Source organism: Bombina bombina, chromosome 6, assembly GCF_027579735.1.
Source record: "Bombina bombina isolate aBomBom1 chromosome 6, aBomBom1.pri, whole genome shotgun sequence".
Lineage (NCBI taxonomy): Eukaryota > Metazoa > Chordata > Amphibia > Anura > Bombinatoridae > Bombina > Bombina bombina.
In genome coordinates this window covers 580,393,682-580,418,894 of record NC_069504.1, presented here as the reverse complement: position 1 = coordinate 580,418,894, position 25,213 = coordinate 580,393,682, and the positions used below count along the sequence as shown (strand labels likewise).

At 38.0% G+C, this 25,213-nt stretch overlaps 1 protein-coding gene across 1 annotated transcript in view; it reads right to left on the bottom strand.

Annotated features, from left to right (window-relative positions):
• ENTREP2 (endosomal transmembrane epsin interactor 2) overlaps window positions 1–25,213 on the bottom strand; it is a 1,562,546-nt gene that overhangs the window by 202,102 nt on the left and 1,335,231 nt on the right. Inside the window, exon 6 of the mRNA XM_053717551.1 lies at window positions 14,695–14,855. Within this exon, the coding sequence (XP_053573526.1) occupies window positions 14,695–14,855 (161 nt within the window). The remainder of the gene's footprint in view (window positions 1–14,694; window positions 14,856–25,213) is intronic.

The window sequence follows — 25,213 nt, the reverse complement described above, 5'->3', positions numbered from 1 at the left end:
TTGTTATTGAAGTGGCTTGTATTAGAAGGTAGGGGTGGGCAGATAAGAGTATTGAAAGTGGAGAACAGATGTTTTGGGGTTGAAGAAAGATTAGAGATAAGAGTAGAGAAGTAATGTTGCTTATATAGATTAAGGGCAGAATAGTAGAGTTCAAGATGAATTTGTAATGAATAAAATCTGCTGAACATACAGATCTTCTCCAGTGCTGCTCAGCAGTATGGGAAAATCTGCGTAGGTACCGTGTCAAAGGAGTATGCCAGGGCTGAGGATGAGTGTGTGATTTCTGAGCTATGGTAAGAGGAGCCAGATTGTCAAGGAAGGAAGTAATGGTGGAATTATAGTGACAGATAGAGGTTTGAGGGAATTAGCAAGCTGTTGCTGATCTAATGACATAATGCTTCTGTGAAGTTTGGTGTGAGGAGTAGGAGGAGGGAGAGTTGTAGGGAGGGATGGTATGTTGCAAGTGAGGAGATGGTGGTCAGAAAGAGGAAAAGAGGAGTTTGTGAAGTTTGAGATAGTGCATAGATAGCTAAAGATCAGGTCAAGGGAGTGACCATCTTTGTGAGTGGGAGAATCAGTCCATTGTGATAAACCAAAAGAAGAAATGAGTTGCAGAAGTCATTTTGCAGAGGAGGCAGTGGGATTGTCAAGAGGGATTTTGAAGTTGCCAAGAATGAGGGCAGGGGTGTCTAAGGAAAGGAAATAAGGTAGCCATGCAGCCAAGTGATCTAGAAATTGAGTTGAGGAGCCAGGGGGTCAGTATATGACTTCAACACGTATAGAGAGGGGAGAGAATAAGCAAATCATGTGGGTTTCGAATGAGGAAAATGTGAGGGAGGAGATGAGTTGTATTTGTTGAAAGTTACAATGAGAGGAAAGTGAAATACCTACACCACCTCCTTGCCTATTATAAGACCTAGGAGTGTGGCTGAAGTGGAGACCCCCATGTGACAGAGCAGCAGTAGATGCTGTGTCTAGGGGAGAGAGGCAGGTTTCTGTTAGGGCCAGAAGGTTAAGGGAGCGGTAGATAAAGAGGTCCTGTATAGAAGTGACCTTGTTGCAAACATCAGAAAGTATGGATATAAAAAGACTGTGCACATTTAGAAAGTGAGAGTTCCAGAGTGTAAAAGTGAAAGGGGTAGTGGCTTTAGATGCAAGAGGAATGTGAGTAAGGTTGGCAGAGTTTTGTTTTCTGAGTCTATGGGATGGTAAACATGGATGTGCACGGCTAGGCAGTTGTTGGGGACCAGGATTAGGGGAGTTGTCACCAGCAGTTAGTAAAAGCAAGAGGGAGAGTGACATGAGATGAGATACAGATTTGCAGAAATGAGACTGTTTTTGAAACTAGGTGCAGGGGGAGAGTGAGTGTTTAGGAATAGGTAAAGCTCATGAGTATTTAAACTGATTTGAATAGCCAATGGAATTTCAGTAGTTCTCATCCTATTGGCTGATTTGAACAGCCAATAGGATTTCTGTAGCTCTCATTCTATTGGCTGATTTGAATTTCAAAAATCAAATCAGCCAATAGGAATGCAAGGGACGCCATTTTGAAACGGCTCCCTTGCATTAAAGATTCAGTGTACATTGGTGACCGTATGAAGAGGACACTCCGCGCCGGATGTCTTCAAAGATGGACCCGCTGCGCTCCACCGGGATGAAGATAGAAGCCGCCTGGATGAAGATAGAAGACGCCGCCTGGATGGATACTTCTCACCGCCTGGATGTCCGAACTTCAGAAACTGTAAGTGGATCATCGAGGGTTAGTGTTAGGGGGTTTTTTTTTACTTTTTTTGGGTGTTTTTTTTTAGGTTAGGGTTTGGGCTTTTTTAAAAGAGCTGAATGCCCATACAAATGCCCTTTTCATGGCAATTGATAGCTTAGGTTTTTTTTAGAATTAGGTTTTTTATTTTGTGAAGTTGGTTGGGTGGTAGGTTTTACTGTTAGGGGGTCTTTGTATTTTTTTTTTTTTACAGGTAAAAGAGTTTATTTCTTTAGGGCAATGCCCTACAAAAGGCCCCTTTAAGAGTGATTGCTAGTTTATTTTTTTTATTTTGGGGGGGCTTTTTTTATTTTTATAGGGCTATTAGATTAGGTGTAATTGTTTTTATTTTGGATAATTTTGTTTGCTATTTTTCGTAACTTAGTGTTTGTTATTTTTTGTTGTTTGGTATTATTTATTTTTTGTCATTATAGACTTACATTTTTTTAGTAGTGTTTTTTTTTTTAATGTGTAATTTAGTTTATTTAATTGGTAGTTATTTAAATTTTAGTATAATAGTTATGTTAGGTTAATTTTTAGTTTAATTTTAAGTTTTTTAATTTCACAGGTAAGTTTATTTATTTTAAGATAGGGATATTGTAATTTTAATTTAAAGTTAGGGGGTTGTTAGGTTTAGGGGTTAATAGTTTAATTTAGTTTTTTGCAATGTGGGGAGCGGGCGGTTTAGGGGTTAATAGGTTTATTTAGTGGCGACGATGTGGGAGGCCAGAGGTTTAGGGGTTAATAACTTTATTTAGTGGCGACGATGTAGGGGAGCGGTGGAATAGGGGTTAATAGTTTAATTATAGTGTCAGCGATGTTGGGGTGCGGGGGAATAGGGGTTAATAACTTTTATTAGTGGAGGCGATGTCAGGAGCAGCAGATTAGGTGTTAATACATTTTAAATATTGTTTGCAATGCGGGAGGGCGGCGGAATAGGGATTAATAGCTAGTTTATGAGTGTTAGTGTACTTTGTAACATTTTTGTTATGAGTTTTTTAAAATATTTTTTTAGATAGCGGAATGGATCGTGTTGGTATAGGCTAGAACACAAGCATTTTAGCCTCACCACACAACTTGTAATAAAAACGTCATTTTATTTGAGTGCGGGATTGACGTTGCGTTACAGGCTAAAATGCTTGCGGTATAGCTATACCGACAAGACTCGTAATGGCTGCACTACAGTTTTTACACTAAAATGGCCATTTTTTCAGCATTAAAAGCATAACGCAAAACTCATAATCTAGTTGTAAATGATTTGCAGCTGGAGTTTGTGGTAGTTATGACAACAGTGTGTTTACTAGGAGGGATACCAGATGAGGTAAGAGAAGATGTATAGTTATTGACCTTAGCTATCTGAGAGGATAACAACTAGTCAGGCGTGATAAATGTCCCCCTGACTGGCCAAAATATAGGGGGTGATTAAAAGCAGTAAGGAAAGAATGAAAATAAAATATATAAGAAAAGTTTTGCCTCTGACAGGTTTCGTCCCATACACTGGCTTTTCTCAATGTAAATTATCCCAGCATTGTGTATTATTGCATTTACTGTAAATACTTTTATTTATGCCGAGGCTTCTGTTATCGGACAGGAAAACTTGGGGGGTGACATTACTTACAGCAGGGTGGGATAATGATTTTTGTGTTTTTTGTTTATACAAAGGGGTATATTTATTATAGTGCTAGCAGACATAATACGATGTAGCATATCATGTCCGCTGCACATCGATAAATGCCGACAGCATACGCTGTCAGCGTTTATCATTGCACCAGCAGTTCTTGTGAACTTCTGGTGCAATGCCACCCCCTGCAGATTTGCAGGGGGTGGCTGGCAGGGGGTGTCAATCATGATTTCTGTCCGCGGCCTCAGAGTAGGCAGACAAGTTATGGAGCAGCGATTTATCAAGCTCCATACAGAGCTTGATAAATTGGCCCCAAAGAGTTAATTATTTGATTTTAATTAACTATAAAATCAAAGGGTCAGTAAACACCTTGATAGTGTTATAAAAAATATTTAATTATACATAATGAAACAGCTTTGCAATATATTTTTATCGTTTATATTGAAATGTCCATGTAATTTAGATTGGAAAATTGAGCAATTTCTAAAACTCTTAGACCTTGAAATGCTCCCAGCTGACTTCTCAAGACTTTAATCTTGCTCTATGTCTGTCCCTAACTGTCTTTAACTGATAACAACTGCAAAACAATTCACATTATACTAACTTTATGACAGTGGCTAGTTTTGCTGTTTGCAGACTAAAGCCAAGATTGGCTCCTCAAAATATGCAAATGGTAGGTGGAGTTTGGTTATTGAAAAATAATTGCAGTAAAAAGTATGTTAATTTGTTTTAAAAATGTTAGGACTTGGCTGATGTGTTATTTTATAGTAACACAACAGAAGTCTTGTAATAAAAAGTTGTTTACTGTCCCTTTAAAGGAACACTAAAGTCCAAATTAAACTTTCGTGATTCACCAAGAGCACACATTTTTAAGGATTAGAAAACTCAGTTTTAACTCTTCTAAACAAGCATATTAAATAAAAGCCATATATAAAACATTTCCCACTTACTTTTTTATTGAAACAAAACCTGTAATTTATAAATATAAAAATATAAAATATTTTTTTCCAGGATGATGTCTGAAATGACAGCCCACATTTATGGGCTCTCCGACATGCAGTTTAACATTCCTACAAATGTATATATAATGAGCGCACCCAATGCATGCTCTACTGCTGCTGATGATGCTGTGTCTCCGGCTCTGAAGAAACTGCATTCACATGAGAATCTCTTTGAAATGCGCATGTGCATTAGAATCGGTAATTTAAGTGCATGCGTGGTACGTGTGTGCTCAAAGGAGCATACGTAACTGAGAGTACTCAGGTTGCCCACCGTGATTGGCTAATACAGATTAGCCTTATGGTGGGTTTGGAAAGGAGCCCGTATTAGGAGCAAGATAGTGGTGAAACTGAAGAAAAGGTACAGTGTAAGGTGCTTGAGCAATTTCTGGGTGTATATTTAGCTACAGAATGCTGTGAAGAAAATAATTACATTTACTATCCCTTAAATCAACTTTCCAATTAATTTCACTTTCTAAATGTGCACAGTCTTTTTATATCCACACTTTCTGATGTGCCAGTTCCTACTGAGAATGCACAAGAATTTACAGAATATAAGTGTATGTATTTTATGATTGGCTGATGGCTGTCACATGATGCAAGGGGGAAAAAAAATGAATTAACTCTAAAATTCATCTAAAAAAATCTACTACTCATTTGAAATTCAGACTAAGGGGCTGATTTAACAAAGCCCAGATGTACAGAGTTTGCTTCTGCGAACTTCTCTGCCCAGGTTCGCAAAAAGCAGACAGCAATACCCTCCCCGCATTTAATGCTGTCCCTTGCTCATGCTAGCCCAATGATGTGCGAATAGGGGCTGTCAATCACCCTGGGAGGGCAGGTCCGGGTAATTTTAATGTGCCAGCTAAGTGCTAAAGGTTTAGAAGCGGTGGTCTGATAAACTAAGCCCTAAGTGCTTTTGCATTGTCTTTGTATTGTGCATTTGTTGATTATGCAGTTCTACTGTATTTAAAGGGACCGTCTACTCTAGAATTTTTATAGCATATTATATTAAGCCCTGTCATGGTTAACACATCACCGTTGGCTTAAGCTCTGGCTGTACCAAGCCATGATGTGATACATACGTTATGACCTAACATTTCAGTACCTTGTAGTTACTTGGCATACAACTAACTAACTTTAAGTTAAAAAACATACTGACAAGTTAATTTAGTAATCTATTTACATTCTGCTGCTCCGAGCAGACTGCTTAAAGCGATAGTAAACCCATTTTTTTTCTTTCAAGATTCAGATAGAGCATGCAATTTTAAGCAACTTTTTAATTTACTCCTTTTATTAATTTTTCTTCGTTCTATCTTTATTTGAAAAAACATAATTTATTCTTACCTGATAAATGTATTTATTTCTTGACACGGTGAGTCCACGGATCATCTTAATTACTGTTGGGAATACACTCCTGACCAGCAGGAGAATGCAAAGAGCACCACAGCAAAAGCTGTTAAATACCACTCCCCCTACCCACAATCCCCAGTCATTCGACCAAAGGTAAAGGAGAAAGGAAGTAATCTAAAGTGCAGAGGTGCCTGAAGTTTATAGAAAAGCAAACTGTCTGAAAGACTAGGCGGGCCGTGGACTCACAGTGTCAAGAAATAAATAAATTTAAGGTAAGAATAAATTATGTTTTCTTTCTAATGACACGGTGAGTCCATGGATCATCCCAAGCTATAGGACACAGATGATAAGGGAAGGACAAGACAGTTAACCTAAACAGAAGGCACCACTGCTTGAAGAACCTTTCTCCCAAAAGAAGCCTCTGCTGAAGCAAAAGTATCAAATTTGTAAAATTTTGAAAAAAGTATGCAAACATCACCAAGACGCAGCCTTGCAAAGCTGATCTACAGAAGCTCCATTTTTGAAAGTCCAAGAAGATGAAACAACCCTCGTAGAATGAGCCGTAATTCTCTCAGGAGGCTGCTGGCCAGCAGTCTCATATGCCAAGTGAATAACACTACTCAACCAACAAGAAAGAGAAGTAGCCATAGCTTTCTTACCCTTACGCTTCCCAGAAAAAGACAACAAATAAAGAAGAAGACTGGTGAAAATCCTAAGTCGCCTGCAAATAATATTTCAATGCACGAACCACATCCAGGTTGTGCAACAAACGCTCCTTATGAGAAGAAGGATTAGGACACAAAGAAAGAACAACAATCTCTTCATTAATATTCTTATCAGAAACAACCTTGACAAGAAAATCTAAGGCAGTACGCAGAACTATCAGAGTGAAAAATAAGAAAAGGCGATTCATACTGTAAGGCTAAAAGCTCTGAAACTCTTCGAGCCAAAGAAATTGCCACCAGAAACAAAACCTTCCAAGATAACTACTTAATATCCAAAGAATGCATAGGTTCAAACAGAGCCTGTTGAAGGACTCTAAGAACCAAATTAAGACTCCAAGGTGGAGTAGTAGACTTAAACACAGGCCAAATTTTAACCAAGGCCAGACAAAAAGAATGAACATCTGGCACATCCACCAGGCGCTTGTGCAAGAAAATATATAAAGCAGAAATTAGACTCTTCAGGGTACTAGCAGATAAACCTTTCTCCAAGCCCTCCTGGAGAAAAGACAAAATCCTAGGAATCCTAACTCTACTCCACGAGTAGCCTTTGGATTCACACCAATACAAATATTTACGCCAAATCTTATAATAAATCTTCCTAGTCATAGGCTTACAAGCCTAAATCATAGTCTCAATGACTGACTCAGAAAAACCATGCTTAGAAAGAATCAAGCGTTCAATCTCTAAGCAGTCAGCTTCAGAGAAACGAGATTTGGATGTAGGAAGGGACCCTGCAGAAGCAGGTCCTTCCTTAATGGAAGACTCCAAGGTGGAAGGGAAGACATCTCCACCAGATCTGCAAACCAGATTCTGCGAGGCCATGCCGGAGCAATGAGAATCACTGATGCCCTCTCTTGTTTGACCCCGAGCAATGACCCGAGGAAAAAGAGCAAATGGAGGGAACACATATGCCAGACTGAAAGTCCAAGGAACTGCCAGAGCATCTATCAGAACAGCCGGAGGATCCTTTGACCTTGACCCGTACCTCGGGAGCTTGGCATTCTGACGAGATGCCATGAGATCCAACTCTGGCTGCCCCAACTGAGAATCAAGCTGGAAAATACCTCTGGCTGAAGTTCCCTCTGCCCCGGATGAAAAGTCTATCTGCTTAGAAAATGCGCTTCCCAGTTGTCCACCCCTGGAATGTGGATAGCAGACAGACAACAGTTGTGAATCTCCGCCCACTGAATAATCTTGGCTACCTCTGTCATGGCCAAGGAACTCCAAGTTCCTCCCTGATGATTGATGTAAGCCACTGACGTTATGTTGTCCGACTGAAACCTGATAAACTGGGTTGAAGCTAGCTGAGGTCAGGCTAGAAGAGCATTGAAAATTGCTCTCAGTTCCAACACATTTATTGGAAGAACCGACTCCTCCTGAGTCCATAGACCCTGAGCCCTTAATGAACACAAGACAGCACCCAAGCCCAGCAAACTGCATCCGTGGTTACAATCACCTAGGGAGGTCTGCAAAAGCAAGTTCCCTGAGAGAGAAGATCTTGAGACAACCACCACGGAAGAGAATCCCTGTACATCTGATCTAGAACAATCTTTGGCGATAGATCTGCATAATCCCTGTTCCACTGCCTGAGCAAGCATAACTGCAGAGGTCTGAGATGGAACCGAGCAAATGGAATGATGTCCATGACTGAAACCATCAGACCAATAACCTCCATGCACTGAGCCACTGACCGCCGAGGAAGGGACTGAAGAGCAACACACGTATTGAAAATCTTTGACTTTCTTGCTTCTGTCAGAAAAATTTCTCATCTCTAGAGAATCTATAATGGTCCCAAAAATACCACTTTTGTAGTTGGAACAAGGGAGCTTTTTCCTAAATTCAACTTCCAACCGTAGGAGCGCAGAAAAGACAACAACAACTCTGTGTGGGAGTTTGCTAGTTGAAAAGATGGAGCCTGAACTAGAATGTCGTCCAGATAAGGAGCCACTGCAACACCCTTCAATCGAAGCACCACCAACAATGATCCCATGCCCAGGACCTTTGAAAAAATTCTGGGAGCTGTTGCCAGACCAAAAGGAAGAGCTACAAACTGAAAATGTTTGTCTAGAAATGCAAATCTTAGGAACCTGTGATGATCCCTTTGAATAGGAATATGCAGATACGCATCCTTTAGATCCACTGTGGCAATAAACTGACCTTCCTGAACCAAATGAAGAATGGAATGAATAGTTTCCATCTTGAAAGATGGAACCCTGAGAAACTTGTTTACACTCTTGAGATCTAAAATAGGTCTGAAAGTTCCCTACTTTTTGGGAACGACAAAAAGATTGGAATAAAAACCCAGACCCTGTTCCTGAACCGGAACAAGAATTATCACTCCCATGTCGGAAAGATTCTGAACACAATGTAAGAACGCCTCTCCTTTTATCTGGTTTACAGATAACCTGGATAGAAGAAGCCTGCCTCTGGGAGGAATATTCTTGAACTCCAGTTTGTAACCCTGGGACACGATATCTACCACCCAGGGATCCTGAACATCTCAAACCCAAGCTTGAGCGAAGAAATACAGTCTGCCCCCCACAAGATCCATTCCCAGATTGGGGGCAAACCATTAATGCTGATTTTGAGTCAGCATCAGGCTTCCTGGACTGCTTCCCCTTATTCCAAGACCTGTTCCTGCTTTGAGGAAGAAGAGCAAGTTTTACCAGAGAAGTTACGAAAGAAACGAAAATTACTCTGCAGACCCTTCTGTTTATTTATTTTATCCTGAGGAAGAGAATGCCCCTTCCCTCCCGTAATATCAGAAATAATCTCAGTCAAACCTGGCTCAAACAAGGTCTTACCCTTGTAAGGAATAGACAAAAGCTTAGAGTTAGAGGACACATCCGCAGACTAGCTAACGAGTAGACGAGCTAAAATGGCAAAACCACATTTTAGCTCCCAACTTGATGACCTATAGAGAACATGCAACAGCTTGCAGGGCCTCTTGGTCCATCTTATTCTAAAGGAAGAAACCTTAATCAATAAAAAATCCTAAATTCAAATCAGAATTTTAATGAAACAAAAAATTTTACTGTCCCTTTAAATTTTAAACAGACATTTTTTTTTATACTAGAAAATCCTTAAATAAAGTGCGCAATAAATCTTGCAGCAACAATTTTTCACAAAATGAATGAAAAAAGAGACACAAACGTTAAAGTCCCTGAAATTCAGACAGAAACTTAAATATAAACAGAGCAACAGCCCCACAAAAAAACAACAGGCAACCTCTACACTTCAACAAGCTCTGCTGAGGTGCCTACCTGACCTCCTTGCTGCCGGAAACAAAGTCAGAAAATGATCCAGACCCCCATACAGCCGCACCGGAGAGAATGCTGAACCACCTGTGAGCTATGCAACAGAGCTGCAACATCCAGGAACAACAGGAAACAGCTTAAAGGGCGCCAAAAACGTCCCTGCTATCTTAGATAAGCCCGCCTATTGTGGGCGTGGCCTAACAAACCTCCCGGTAGCCATTAATACACAAACAAAAAACGTACACCAAAGTGAAAACATAATAAACTGAGCCAAACATCCCCAGTGCCTGCAAAACTGCCATACAATAAATTGTTAACCTAAAAGGCTGATTGTATTATTTAGACAGAATTCACTGTCAAAGTGCCAAATTCTCCTATATCAAAACAGGGAAAGAAATAGTCACTTACCTCAAAAATCTGTCCGGTAGCAGGACAGCTCACTTGGTATGAGAGGAGCTTCCTACCTCACATGGACCTGTGGAAAAAAGAAAAGGCTGAGGAAACCTACTCAAACTTTCAACCAAGGGCAGCATGAAATTACTTGGGAGGCTTAGTGTGGATTATACCCCACAAGTTCCCAAATGCTTAAAAGCCACCACTTGCTTTACTGAAGAGACTGACATGGACTACGGCTAAGCCCCAAAGAAAACAAGAGCAAACTTGCTCTGCTTAAAAAATAAAAAACTCATGGTTGAAGAATCAGACACCTATCTTTACCCCTCCCTGCAACTGATACAAGCAAAGAGAATGACTGGGGATTGTGGGTAGGGGGAGTGGTATTTAACAGATTTTGCTGTGGTGCTCTTTGCCTCCTCCTGCTGGTCAGGAGTGATATTCCCAACAGTAATTAAGATGATCCGTGGACTCACCGTGTCATTAGAAAGAAAGTAGGAATCTAAGCTAAGTAGCCGGACCATTTTTCGTTCAGCACCCTGGATAGCGCTTGCTGATTGATGGTTATATTTAGCTACCAATCAGCAAGCACAACCCAGGTGCTGAACCAAAAATGGACCGGCTCCTAAACTTCCTTGCTTTCGAATAAAGATAGCAAGAGAACAAAGAAATAATGATAATAGGAGTAAATTAGAAAGTTGCTTAAAGGGAACCACAACACCTGCTTGACATGTTTTAAACTAACTTTTTTTAATTGTGCAAAATAAACTAACAAACTATTCTGTATGCAGTATTTTCATCTTACTGCATTCTGTTGTAGATAAAAGCTTTATCATTTAAACGTTGCTCTTCAGCCTTGTACCTGCAAAGTAAGCTGCCATATTGCAAAGTTAATTCCACAACAGTGGGTCACGTGATGCACACGGCACCTTCTATTGCTAAAGTTGAGGAAGCAGATTAAGATCTGCAGTGTCTAAGAAGAACGGCTTCAGGCAGACAGGCACTGTTATGTTTAAAAATAGCACGAGCAGGGAAGTAATTGTGAGGGGGAGGAGAGGGAGGAAAGAAAGCAAACACTCTGCATATAAAATTGTAAGGAGACATTTGCATTCATCTATATACTTACTCCGGAGACTTTCTTCCCTCTGTGCATTCCTCTCCTCCCCCTGTGCATTCTTCTCCTCCCCCTTCCTTCCCTGCGTGTGCTATTTATAAACATAACAGTGCCTGTCTGCCTGAAGCGTTCTTCTAAGACACTGCAGGGCTCAATCTGCTTCCTTCAGAAATAGAAGGTGCCGTGTGCATCACCTGACCCACTGTTGTGGAAGAACGTGCGTTCTAATATGGCAGCTTACTTTGCAAGTACAAGGCTGCAGAGCAATGTTTAAATGATAAAGCTTTTACCTACAAAATAATGCAGTAAGATTAAAACTGCATACAGAATTAAAGTCAGTATATTTTGCATAATTAGAAAAAGTTGGTTTAAAATATTTCAAGCAGGTGTTGTGGTTCCCTTTAAAATTGCATGCTCTATCTGAATCAGGGAAGAAAAAAAATTGGGTTTAATATCCATTTAACATAAATGACAAGTTGCTTAGCTCCTATCAGTTACAAGGTTCAACAGCTATTCTTGGGTCTATATGTATTTACGTATTCTTTTACAGAGTCCTTCACTACCATACTTGACTTGCCGCTGATGGACCACAGGGTCGTATAACTCTCCTTGTGATATATATAGACTGCTTTGATCTACTATAACATCCTCCAGATGTCTAAGTATTTTGAGCATTTCTAATTATAATAATAATGCTAGTTAATTTCTCTTATCAGAGGTCAAAGAGTGACCATTTATATATTCAGAGATCCTCTCCTGTGTTTTATTTCCTTATGTAGGTCCAAGTGTGATGCTGTGCAGTTTGGGAGGTATCCCCATCCTCTTCTTCCAACGACTAAAGATGAATGAAGGTTCCTTTAAATGATATCATCCAAGATGGCATCCCTTGAATTCCGATTGGCTGATTCTGTCAGCCAATTGGAATTAAAGGTGAAAAAATCCTATTGGCTGATGCAATCAGCCAATAGGATTGAGCTTCGATCCTATTGGCTGATCCAATCAGCCAATAGGATTGAGTTTGCATTCTATTGGCTGTTCCAGTCAGCCAATAGAATGCAAGCTCAATCCTATTGGCCTATTGGCTGATTGTGTGTGTTAGTTTTTTTTTAAGGGTTTATTGGGTGGGTTTTAGTTTTAGATTAGGCTTTGGGCAATTGAAAAAAGAGCTAAATGCCCTTTTAAGGGCAATGTCCATCCAAATGCCCTTTTCAGGGCAATGGGGAGCTTAGGTTTTTTTAATTAGGTTTTATTTGGGGGGTTTGGTTGTGTGGGCGGTGGGTTTTACTGCTGGGGGGTGTTTGTATTTTTTGTACAGGTAAAAGAGCTGATTTATTTGGGGCAATGCCCCGCAAAAGGCCCTTTTAAGGACTATTGGTAGTTTATTGTAGGCTAGTTGTTTTTTTTTAAATTTTGATAGGGCTATTAGATTAGGTGTAATTAGTTTAAATATCTGATAATTTCTTTTTTTATTTTGTGTAATTTAGTGTTTTTTTTGTAATTTAGGTAATTGTATTTAATAAATGTAATTTATTTAATTGTAGTGTAAGGTTAGGTGTTAGTGTAATTCAGGTTACGTTTTATTTTGTAGGTAAATTTGTATTTATTTTAGCTAGGTAGTTAGTAAATAGTTAATAACTATTTAGTAACTATTCTACCTAGTTAAAATAAATACAAACTTAGCTGTAAAATAAAAATAAACCCTAAGCTAGATACAATGTAACTATTAGTTATATTGTAGCTATCTTAGGGTTTATTTTACAGGTACGTATTTAGTTATTAATAGTAGGTTTTATTTAGATTTATTTTAATTATATTTAAGTTAGGGGGTGTTAGGGTTAGACTTAGGTTTAGGGGTTAATAACTTTAGTATAGTGGCGGCGACATTGGGGGCGGCAGATTAGGAGTTAATAACTGTAATGTAGGGGTTAATAATATTTAACTAGTTTTTGTGATGCGGGAGTGCGGCGGTGTCCGGAGTGGCAGATTAGGGGTTAATAATTTTATTATAGTGTTTGCGATGCGGGAGGGCCTTGGTTTAGGGGTTAATTGGTAGTTTATGGGTGTTAGTGTACTTTTTAGCACTTTAGTTATGAGCTTTATGCTACAGCTTTGTATCGTAAAACTCATAACTACTGACCTTAAATTAAGTTACGAATCTTGCGAGATAGGCTGTACCGCTCACTTTTTGCTTCCCAGAAAAAACTTGTAATATCGGCACTATGGAAGTCCCATTGAAAAAAGACTTAACGCAAACTGCGTAAGTTAATTTGCGTTAAAGCCAAAAAAGTTTGCGGTACAGCTGTACCTACAAGACTCGTAATTGCAGAGGTAGTGAAAAAGCAGCGTTATAACCCATAACGCTGCTTTTTTACTCATAACGCAAAACTCATAATCTAGCCGTTAGATTGCTAGATGACATGGATGAGTGCATAGAAAATCTATATCTGAGAATCTTATTATAATATTATATCCTAGGTTGTTATATCAAGAGCCATCTCTGCTAGCCATGTGCTTACTATTGTATTCACTAATCCCCTTAAAAAGAGGCTACTGACACATATGCTTGCAGAAAATATATGCATTTATATCATTTGTTTTTGTATGCTTACAAAGTTGCTGTTTAGTTGTTTATTTTCCATATCAATCTGTCCGTAATATATTCATTTGTTATTACTGTAAATGGACATATGTTATATATTGCCAATGCCAAAAATCTCAATAAAAGTAAAATAAATTAAAAAATAAAACTTCTAGAGGCTCTTATGTGTAAATTATCTTCCACTTTGATTAAGGTATTATTTTAAAAGGGAATTTAGGAATTCAGTGTTTTACAGCAAAGGTAATAAAAGATAATTCATATGAATTATAGGGGGCACCTATGGTGAGTTTATAGAACCAATGAGACAGTGACCTAAAAACGTTTGGGAACCACTGAGTTACACTATAAATCTGACCTCCATAAAGGAAAAAAATACATCTGTTGATGACTGACTACACTGAAACTACAATTGGGGGCACAGCAAGTTGGATAGGTGTTTCATGAGGTTCTGTAGATATGCAGCAGGCATGGTGATTGTTCTAGCAAGATGTTCCACTGTAATTCTGTTTTTTATATGCTGTAAGCAAGCATTGCATGCAGAGACTTTGCACAGCAAGCAGTTGGAGATCAGACAAATATGTATCAATTATTTGCTTTATGACTGTTATGCTTTGTTTTAGGTTAATTTGTTTCGGTAGCTTCTTATTTCCCCCAGCTTAATGCTTTTATAATTAGTTAAAAAATGGATTGGTGCCTTTTCATATAAAAATATATATTTTTTCATTGATTATCAACATTCTTTTTCCATTTACATTTAACTGCTAAATCAGTCTCAAAGAATAATAATAAAAAAAAATCCAAATAAAATGTATTTATTAAAGACAACACGCATGAATTATTTATTGTAAAGAAAAGGAGTTTGAGTAAGTACTTACCTTTGTACTTCCATGACAGGTGTGCAAGTGTACTCAGGAGGGTAATATGGTGGAGGTGGAATAGGCGGTATAAACTCATCAAAATCCAGCATCTGATGAAGAATAGTACCATGAGGCATCATACATTCCATGTTGGCAGAGTGCCCTCTGTGTGGCAGAAACTGTGGGAAAATAAATCAGTGAAGGCAATAAATAATGGTGTCAAACAGGACCATAAAGAAAATAACTTTAATTTGGTTTGATAGTATAAAACGGAAGTGGCACTTGTTGTGAAATAAAAAGGTCACCACTTAATGGATGCTTTGAAGGAAATTCCAATCTACTCAGTGTTATTTAATTTGCTTTCCAAAACAGAATTTATACTTACTGATAAATGTATTTCCTTCGGGCTGATGAGAGTCCATAGCTTCATAACATATGGGATATATTCCAGCTTATCAGGAGGCCTCCTCCTGCTGGCCAGGAGTTGAATATCCCACTAGTAATTGGAATTAAGTCATGGACTCTCCATGCAATAGGAAAGAAAACAAAATGTATGCTTACCTGATAAATTTCTTTCTTTCCGGGCATGGAGAGTCTACAACTTCATTCCAAATACTAGTGGGATATTCAACTCCTGGACAGCAGGAGATAGACTGGAATATATCCCACATGTTATGAAGCTATAGACCCTCATCAACCAAGAAGGAAAAGAGAATTTAGTTCACAACGAGCAATTTTTGTTTGGTTAATTTGGGCCCATTTTTATTAAACAATTTTGTGAAATTAGATATCTTTTAACAATAAAAAGCTCATATTCTGAATCGGCTATCAGGGTTTTCTAGAGCTGAAAAGAATGGGTCAGAACTCAATGTTCAATATTATAAGACTAAATACTTTTAATGATACAATGGCCGTAAATGTGTGAGTCGTTAATTGAGTTCACGGCTGACAATAATGAGAAATTCAATCCACATTCTTTTACAGACGTAACTAATCTTATCAGCATAACTGGCAATATTTGCAAATTAGCATACTTTCTATTAGCCAGTATGTAACTTCATTATCTATGCTTCGCCAGTCAGAATGATGCTTCTCAATACGGTTATTTGTTTTAGAATTCTGTTTCCAAATGTGAAAATGTCACAAGAGCACTGTAAAAGAAGTAATACTAACAAACACTTTCAATTACAGGGGAAAATAGAAGCCTGATGAGCCTGTTAGCCAGCTAAACTGGTGCATGGTACAATGAAGACTGTTCCTGAGATCAAATGAAGTGTGAACCTATGACCTTGCTACATTAGAAAATCACAGCGACATCCAACTGAATGTCACATGTCATGCTTTCTACCGCAGGCAAAGGTCCGCTGGCATGTCCCTTTTACCGGATCAGGAGCAAGTAAAATCTTTAGCTCTTCCCTTTAGAAGCTAGTGAGCTAATATATTTTGCTGAAGGCAGACTTTTCTATTGTATTTGCAAAAATGAATACATATATTTTTGCCATTGTCTGTTTGCATTAATGCTATATACAATAATCCTATTGCGTGATTATTTTTAGTTTATAGTGAAGAAAAAATAATATATACATTTTTCTTATTTGTAAAAATGTCTCTTTCTTCCTGTTTCCAAGATTACAAGTGGAGCGCTATTTAGTATTTTTGCTTGCGTTGGGTAGCGTGTGTATTATAAGTTGAAAGTAAAAAGTTTGTGCGTGATCAAAACCCAACGTGTGATAACCCAAGAACTTTAAATATTGCGACTGCATTAACGTAGTCTCCCCTATAGACTTCAATGGAGAGCACAGAAGAAAAAACCTAACACCTCAATTCTCTTCACATACAGAAAAAAATTATTTGTATTGTAAATATATATTAATATATACTGTATATATATATATATATATATATATATATATATCTGCTCCTCTATATATATATATTTTACATTTAAATTATCATATATATATATATATATATATAATTATATGTTTAATGTAAAGACCATAGGAATGTAAAATATGCGTAACACGATTTATGTTTTATTTAGTCTTATGATTCATGTTTTGAGCTTTACGTCTAAAGCAGTGTTGGGTTAGCGGCGCATTTGAAAAATTTGTAATCTTAAAGCGTGTTCTTAAAATAATTTATATATATATATGTATGAGAAAAAAATTAAGGACTTAAAGATGAGCTTGTTATTATGTAACTTCTAGAAAGTGTATTTTTAGCTATGTCAATGAATGACATTTTAGCTTGAATCAGATTTGCACTCTGTTGTTTCTGATTTTGTTTTTACAGTATTTAAGGTGAAACACCCTACATCACTAAGACTTCAAGTGTACTCAAGATAGATTTATATATTTCAAGAAAAGGAAAATGGGAGAGACTGGATTCTTTGGTAATAAGTATCTGATTACATCAATTTAACGTTGGAAGCTACTTTGTAAATCACTTAGCGCTGGTATATTTGGTTGTTTGATTTTACATTTTCCCCTTCTTGGTCAGAGGTAGAGGAGGATATTCCTCAAATGTCACCTTTAATATAAACTTTTTGGTTGTCATTAAATCCAATGATTTTTCTATTTATTTGTTACCTGGTAGATGTTGTTGAGTTGCAATGACACTACAATATATATGTATAAGTGTGTATGTGTTTGCTATTAAAATACATATCTAACAAGTGTTTTAAAGAGATATATTATATGTCAAGGTGTTTGTCTGTCAAGAGCTCAAAAGTTGTGTGTGTATATATATATATATTGTTTTTTTTGTGACAGAGCTAAGGGGATAGCTTATAATGTAATATATGTTTCCCCAAAATATATGCAATTCTGTTGGTTGTATTAAAATGTATTATTTAATTGTGTATTGTAATTGTGTACAAACTAAGGTTTTCTCATCTGCAGCTAATTAAGGTCCATGAACCCCTGTTAAATAGTGTGTGCTATGGCTGCTAGGGAGAACCTGTATGAGAAACACAGAAAATATGGAGTTGTGCTACTGTTTAGAGGTTCTAGGCCTGTGAGTTTCAAAATCTGTTTGTAATTTTGCAGTTATGGAGAAAAGCCACACAACTTTAAGGGGCCCATTTATCAAGCTCCGGATAGAACTAGAAACACCAGTTATGAAACAGCGGTCTGCAGACCGCTTTTTCATTACCTGTCCACCTGCTCTGAGCAGGCAGACAGACATCACCACAATTCAACCCGATCGAGTACGATCCGGTTGATTGACACCCCCCTACTGGCGGCTGATAGGCCGCGAATCTGCAGGGGGAGGCGTTGCACCAGCAGCTCACAAGAGCTGCTGGTGCAATGCTGAATACGGAGAGCGTTCAGTGAGGTCTGTCGGACCTGATCCGCACTGTCGGATCAGTTCCAACAGACCTTTGTTAAATAGGCCCCATAGTCAGGAAATTGTTGTTCTGTTTAGTAAGCAGCATTGTGCAAGGATTTATTTTGTTTTTGTTTATGTTAAAACCTTTTTCCTGCACATTTTCTGTAAACAGGCCAGGGCGTTTACATCTAATACGGTGTGTTTGGAGTATTTTTCTGCTGTGAAGACTGTGGGGCATATTTATCAATGTGCGAGTGGACATGAGACAAAGTAGTGTATCAAATCTGCTGCACATCGATAAATGCTGACAGCATACGCTGTCGGCATTTATCATTGCACTAGCAGTTCTTGTGAACTGCTGGTGCAATGCCGCCCCCTGCAGATTTGCGGCCAATCGGCCGCTAGCAGGTGGTGTCAATCAACCTGATCTGATCATATTTGATCAAGTTGATTTCTGTCCGCGGCCTCCAAGCAGGAGGACAAGTTATGGAGCAGCGGTCTTTAGGCTCGCTGGAAACAAGGGGCATCCAGCTCCATACGGAGTTTGATAAATATGCCCCTGTGAGTTAAAGCTGTTCCCGGGACAAAATCCCAAGGAGTGGGGTATTTATGAGCACACTGATAAGTCTGTAAAGCAGAAAAGAGAGAATTAGCAAAAATTAGAGGAGGTTATTAAAGCTCTGATCCAGTCTGTAGCTGTTCAGCAAGAAACAAACAGAGTGAATACTGAGATCCATGCTACACAGCACGGTAACATTGCAAAAACTGGTGCTATGTCAAAAAGAAAATACAAATGCCCTCATTAAGCAGCTGCCAGCTACACAAGCAGAGGCACATTGTTTGCTGAGAGAGAAGCAGCAAAGTGCCACCATGTGCTACATCAGGAAATCCAGAGCCTGTCTAAAATGCTATCCCATAGTGCAGCAGGAGTGTTTAGTGTTTTACCTGCAAAAGATGATGGTTACAAATGATGTAAAGGCTTTCCTGATGGCATTTGAGTGCTGAGAGGGAAAGCTGCCCATGACTGAGTGGGCAGTTTACTTACGCCTTTCCCAAGTGGAGAACCCTAGAAAGTTTACTATGATTTGGATCCAGAGCAAGCCAAAGACTATAAAAAGTTAAAAGCAGATATCTTGGCACGCCTGAGATTGACAAATGTAGTTTGTGCCCAGAGGCTTTTGCTTGGAATTTCAGCAAGGATAAGAACGTCATATCTCAGATGTTGGACTTAATACATCTTGTCGGAAAGTGGCTGAAACCTGAGACTAATTCATCTGGTGTTGTTATACAGCTACTCATGATGGATTGGTTCCTAAGGAGCTTACCAGTTGCCCTTTGCTGGTGGAAAAGTCAGGGTGACCCCCATACAATTGACTAGCTGGTGGAACTTGTGGCAAGATAAGTTTCAGCAGGGGACCTGTTGCATTGCTCAATACAAGAGAGACCCTGGAGCCTGAAGTCCCAGAGCCCTATTAAATCTGTTAAGTCTGTTACAGGGAAGAGGGGGTCTGGTGAAGAGCAGAGATATCCTAGAGCTTTTTCTTGGAGAGACAAACAGTTTGTAATTTTGGATGAGCCTACATAGACCCCAAAGTGACTATGTCTGTTATAAAATGTTTTAAATGCAAAAAGACTAGGCATATAGCTTAGAACTGTCCTAATGATTTTGAAGCAATGGATTGTAATTTGGGTAATAACCAAGGTTTGTATTCATTATATTCTTGCTTTATTTGTGCTGCAAACAATTGATTATTTGAATGGTCACCCTTGATTATTATTTGAATGGACACCCAGTGATTATTTGAATGGACACCCTTGGCCTACTGTTTCTAAAGTAGGGAAAGTGATACAGGCCCTACTCAATTCAGGGAGTATGGTTACTCTCTTAGACCAAGCATTATTTCCAGATATGGCACACAAGCTAGAGATTGCCTGTGTTCATGGTGACATGCATAATTGCCCAACAACAGAGATAATTATTGAAACTCAGTGTGGCACTGTGAAATGGTGAGTTTGTTTGATACAAAATATGGCACATAATATGATAATTGGGCCTATGAGCTATTGCTGAAAAATACACTGCTGAGCCAGCAGAACAGTTTATGAATGAATTCCCATTTTCTGATATTTTGACTGATGAACCAGATAATAATGATGTGATTGTAAATAAGTATTTAATGTCTATGAAAACACTAGTTGGTTATAGCCCTGAACAAACTGAGGAAGGGCCAACAAGTAGTGCAGAAAAAAATATAATAATAATTATTAAACTAATTAAATTATAATCAAATTCAAGTAATTTTAGAAGTGCACAGTAGTTTGATCCAACTTTAGCAGTGGCAAGAGAAAATGTCTTACTTAGAAATGGTTTACAAGTAAATTCAGGCAAGCCTCTTACTTTTCCTTATTTTGAGATGGATAATGATTTATTGTATTTTGTTGAAAATAAAGTAGTAGAGGTTACAAAGCAATTGTTGGTACAGCAATCCTATCGGGACACTCTGTTAAAAGTTGCCCATAGCCATATTCTTGAGGCCCACCCTGGGGGTGGAAAAGATAAAACAGAGAATTCTCAGAAGGTTTTACTTGCCTGGTATTTTTGCAGCAATAACAAATTACTGTTCTTTGTGCCCTAAATGTCAGCTTACTATTCCATTTACTGCTTACGTGTGTAAATAAAGGTGAACAGTCCAGCACAGCAGACCACTGCACACCATCCAGGTCTCCACCACCAAGACCAGAAAATATCCAAGAATCCAAAAGAGGAAGGCAGCAATAGTGGTATAAAAATCTTTATTCAGCACACAAAGTGCAACATTTCGGGAGCTGACCTCCCTTAATCATGCAATAAAACACACTGATACAAAGTATCCTTAAATACCTTACCACCACCAGGGGGCAGTAGTAGGTATTTACAAAATTAACCATTTCATATGTTGAACATTTTAAACATCTAAGTATTTATTGACACAGTGTGAAAAGAGATATATAAAGAAACAGAAGCATATACAATTATTAATAATTATTAGTAATTCTAAACTTAAAGAGATAATTCTTAAATAAATATATACATATTATCATTATTATTAAAAAATGAATAGAATATCCCAATAATCTTCTAAGATTAACACCAACATAAAAAAAGTTGTATCCATATATTTACAGAAAGACAGAGAGATCCCAGTCTCTATTCATACCAGCTGGTTCCATAGTGCCAAGTTAAAAATCCAGAAACATTCTCTTTGCTTTAATAATAAGTTTCTGTCCCCACCCCTCCTTGGTCTAGGGAAAAATTCAATACTCTGAAAACGTAACTGATTGACGGCATGTCCCATTTTAGAAAAGTGACAGGAAACAGGGGCAAGTAAATTATTATTCCTTACAGAACTCTTATGTTCAATGATCCTATTTCTGATTGATCTAGTTGTCTCCCCTACATAGCCACGCCTACAAGGGCATTTAACAAGATATATCACATATTGGGTATTACAAGTATAAAAACCTTTGATGGTATATTTTTTACCAGATTTAGGGTGGAAAAAGAATAACCCTTTGTCATATTTCCCCAACAGGAACAGCCAAAACAGGGAAAACAGACATTATTTTTATGGGTTAAATATCTCTGCTTATCAAGTTTTTTTTCAGACGCAATATCTGATTTAATTAACTTTTGATGGATACTCATACCTCTTTTAAAGGCTGGCATAGGTATATCCACAAATTGTGGTATATTTGGATTACATTTGTTTAAAATACCCCAATGTTTCTTGATAATATGACTATGAGAGTTGAACTCGGAGACAAAGACCATCCGTTGACCCTTAGATTTAGTTTTTTTCTTGGAACCTAAAATGGATAGCCTCTCTCAACAAAGCGTTCCCCCATTTCCCTCAATCTAAGATCAAATAAACTTTTATCAGTTACAATGCGACGGACCCTTAGTAACTGACTTCTGGGTAAAGATTTTAAAAGAGCTAATGGATGGGCACTGCTAAAATGTAATAGACTATTGCGGTCAGTAGGTTTTTCTGAAAAGATCAACTTTAAGGGAATCACCAACTTTAATAATTTTAGTGTCCATAAATACCAATTCTTCCTCACTGTAGGTAAGAGTAAATTTCAAGTGGGTTGTGGAACTATTCAAGTCATTTACAAAAGAAACCAGGGTTCCAACGTCGCCCAACCATATGCCGAAGACATCATCGATATAGCACCACCAACAGGCGCCACATCGAATGAAGTCTGAATTGGCATAAACAATTTTTTCTTCAAATAGATTCATAAGCAAATTAGCATAGTTAGGGGCGACGTTGGAACCCATGGCAGAATCCTGTATCTGCAAAAAGTACTCGTCCTGAAATAAAAAATAATTGTAGTAAAGAACAAATTCAAACAATAAAGTAAGAAAATCCACTTGGGCACTGGAAAAATCTCCACTATTGCTTAAAATATATTTAACAGCCCCCACACCACTCACGTGGGTAATGGAGGTATATAGGCTTTCGACATCAAAACAAAAGAGTAGAAATTTGCCAGTGCCCAACCCCAGAGCCTCAATTTTTAATAAAAAGTCACTAGTGTCCCTAACAAAAGAGTTTGAATTCTCCACAAATGGTCTTAAAATTCTGTCCATTATTTTATTGCCCCCTGGTGGTGGTAAGGTATTTAAGGATACTTTGTATCAGTGTGTTTTATTGCATGATTAAGGGAGGTCAACATTTTTATACCATTTACTGCTTACTGCAGACCCTTAGTGCCCTTACCTGTAAAAGAAGTTCCATTTGATTGTATTTCAATGGATTTTGTGGGACCACTTCCAAAGGTAGGTTTTAGTGTAAGGTAGTGTAAGGTAGTTAGGTCTGCTAGGAGGCAACAGTACATTTTTTGTAAAACTAGACAATGCTACCCATTACCCAGAGGCAATACCCATACAAACAATCTCTGCAAAATCCATTGCTAAATAATTAATGTTTATTTTTAGCTGGGTTGTGATACCCAGGTAGAACCTGACTGATCAGGGTACTCCATGCATGTCATGGGATACAAAGGAATTATGTATACTGTTGAGGATAAAAGTGATCCTGAAGTTAATATTTCAGAAATACCTGAGGCTAGTAGGATGGCTATTTGATCAGAGGTTAAAAAGATATTAGATTTGGGTATAATAAAATAATCTCAAAGAGACTGGAGCAGTCTGATTGTAAATGTACTTAAGCCTGATGGCACAATTAGATTATGTAATGATTGTTGTCAATTGAATTTAATTTGACAAATTAATGCATATCCAATGCCTAGAATTGATGAATTGGTAGAGAGACTAGGAATGTCCTAATACCTTACTACAATTGACCTCACCAAAGGCTATTGGCAGGTGCCACTCAAAGAACAGGCAAAAGAAAAAATGCATTTTCTACACCTTATGGCCTATTTCAATACATATTCTTACCTTTTGACTTACATGGTGCACCTGCCACATTCCAAAAAAATGAAGGACATAATATTAAAAGCACATGCACACTATATTATCTATATAAAGATGAAAGGCATGCACTCACTGGACTTTTTAAAACTTCACACACTTTTTATTTGCACACCATGATGTTTCAGGGATGCCACCTCTTTTTTAGACAACTCAGGGTCTAATGAGTGCCTGACTTTTGTCTCTATACATTATCATTGCTGCCACCCTGGTGGGTGACATTGGAGGTGAGAGTGCACTTCTGTGTGGATCTAGATATAGATAGATACAATTAAACTTAACTTAGTACACCTTCAGGTTAGTGCGAGAGAAAGCCGGAGGAGGCGTTTGTAGCACGCCCCATAGAAGTCTTTGGGGAAAGGGAGTTCCAGATGTTAGGGCACCTGAGTCTTCCACTCAAGCACTATATTTTTACTTTCAACTTGAAATATTTGTGCAAGAATAGGAGTGCTATCGATTTAACTTGAGCAGTGGTAGTGCTCAGTAGTGCTAAGATTTTTGTGCTCCACTTGTAAACTAGACCATGGGATCTATACTATGTATCCTGATGGCTACATGACATTACACTAAAGTTTACATATTTTGCACAGTTTAATGCTGCCTTACCATGTTCCCCTTTTAATAACAGCACTTTCAGCTAGATTACGAGTTTTGAGCGCTATAGGGAACTTAACAAACGCAACAAAAGTTGAGTTATTTAATTTCCTATAGAGCTGCCATTACAAGTTTTGAAAAACACGGCTTGCGCGTGCAATATGGAGTATTTAAGCTCCATACCGCACCCAAAACAAGCGCTGTGTTTGACGCATAAACATCAATGGGGAGAGCCGGCAAAAAAAAGTCTAACACCTGTGATCGTGGAAACAGAAGCTCTGTAATGCAGCCCCATTGATGTCTATGTCGAAAAGGAAAATACAGTTTAAACACCCTAACATAAACCCTGAGTCTAAACATCCCTAATCTGCTGCCCCTGACATCGTAGACGCCTGCCTACAGTTATTAACCCCTATTCCGCTGCTCCCAACATCGCTGCAACTAAATAAAGTTATTAACCCCTAAAGCTCTGGCCTCCCACATCACTACCACTAAATAAACCTATTAACGCCTAAACCGCCAGCCCCCATATCGCAACAACCTAAATTAAACTATATTAACCCCTAAACCTAACCCTAACTTAACCCTAAGCCTAACCCTAGCACCCCATAACTTTAACATAATGAAATTAGATTTAAATTAAATGTACAATTATTAACTAAATAATTCCTATTTACAACTAAATACATACTTACCTGTGAAATAAAACCTAGGCTAGCTACAATATAACTAATAGTTATATTGCAGCTAGCTTAGGTTTTATTTTTATTTCACAGGAAAGTTTGTATTTATTTTAACTAGGTAGACTAGTTAGTAAATAGTTATTATCTATTTACTAACTACCTAGTTAAAATAAATACAAACTTACCTGTGAAATAAAACCTAACTACCTTACACTAAAACTTACCTTTGAAAAAAATAAAAAAAACCTACCAATACAAAAAAAAATCCAAAAAAATAAAGATTATTCCTATTCTAATACCCTTTAAAAAAAGAACACCCCAAAATAAAAAAGCCTAATCTAGCCTTTTGGGGACCCTTAAAGGGCCTATTGTAGGGCATTGCCTTGAGTTAAAGAGCTCTTTTGCTAAAAAAAAAAAAAACACACCCCTAACACTATACAAACCCCCA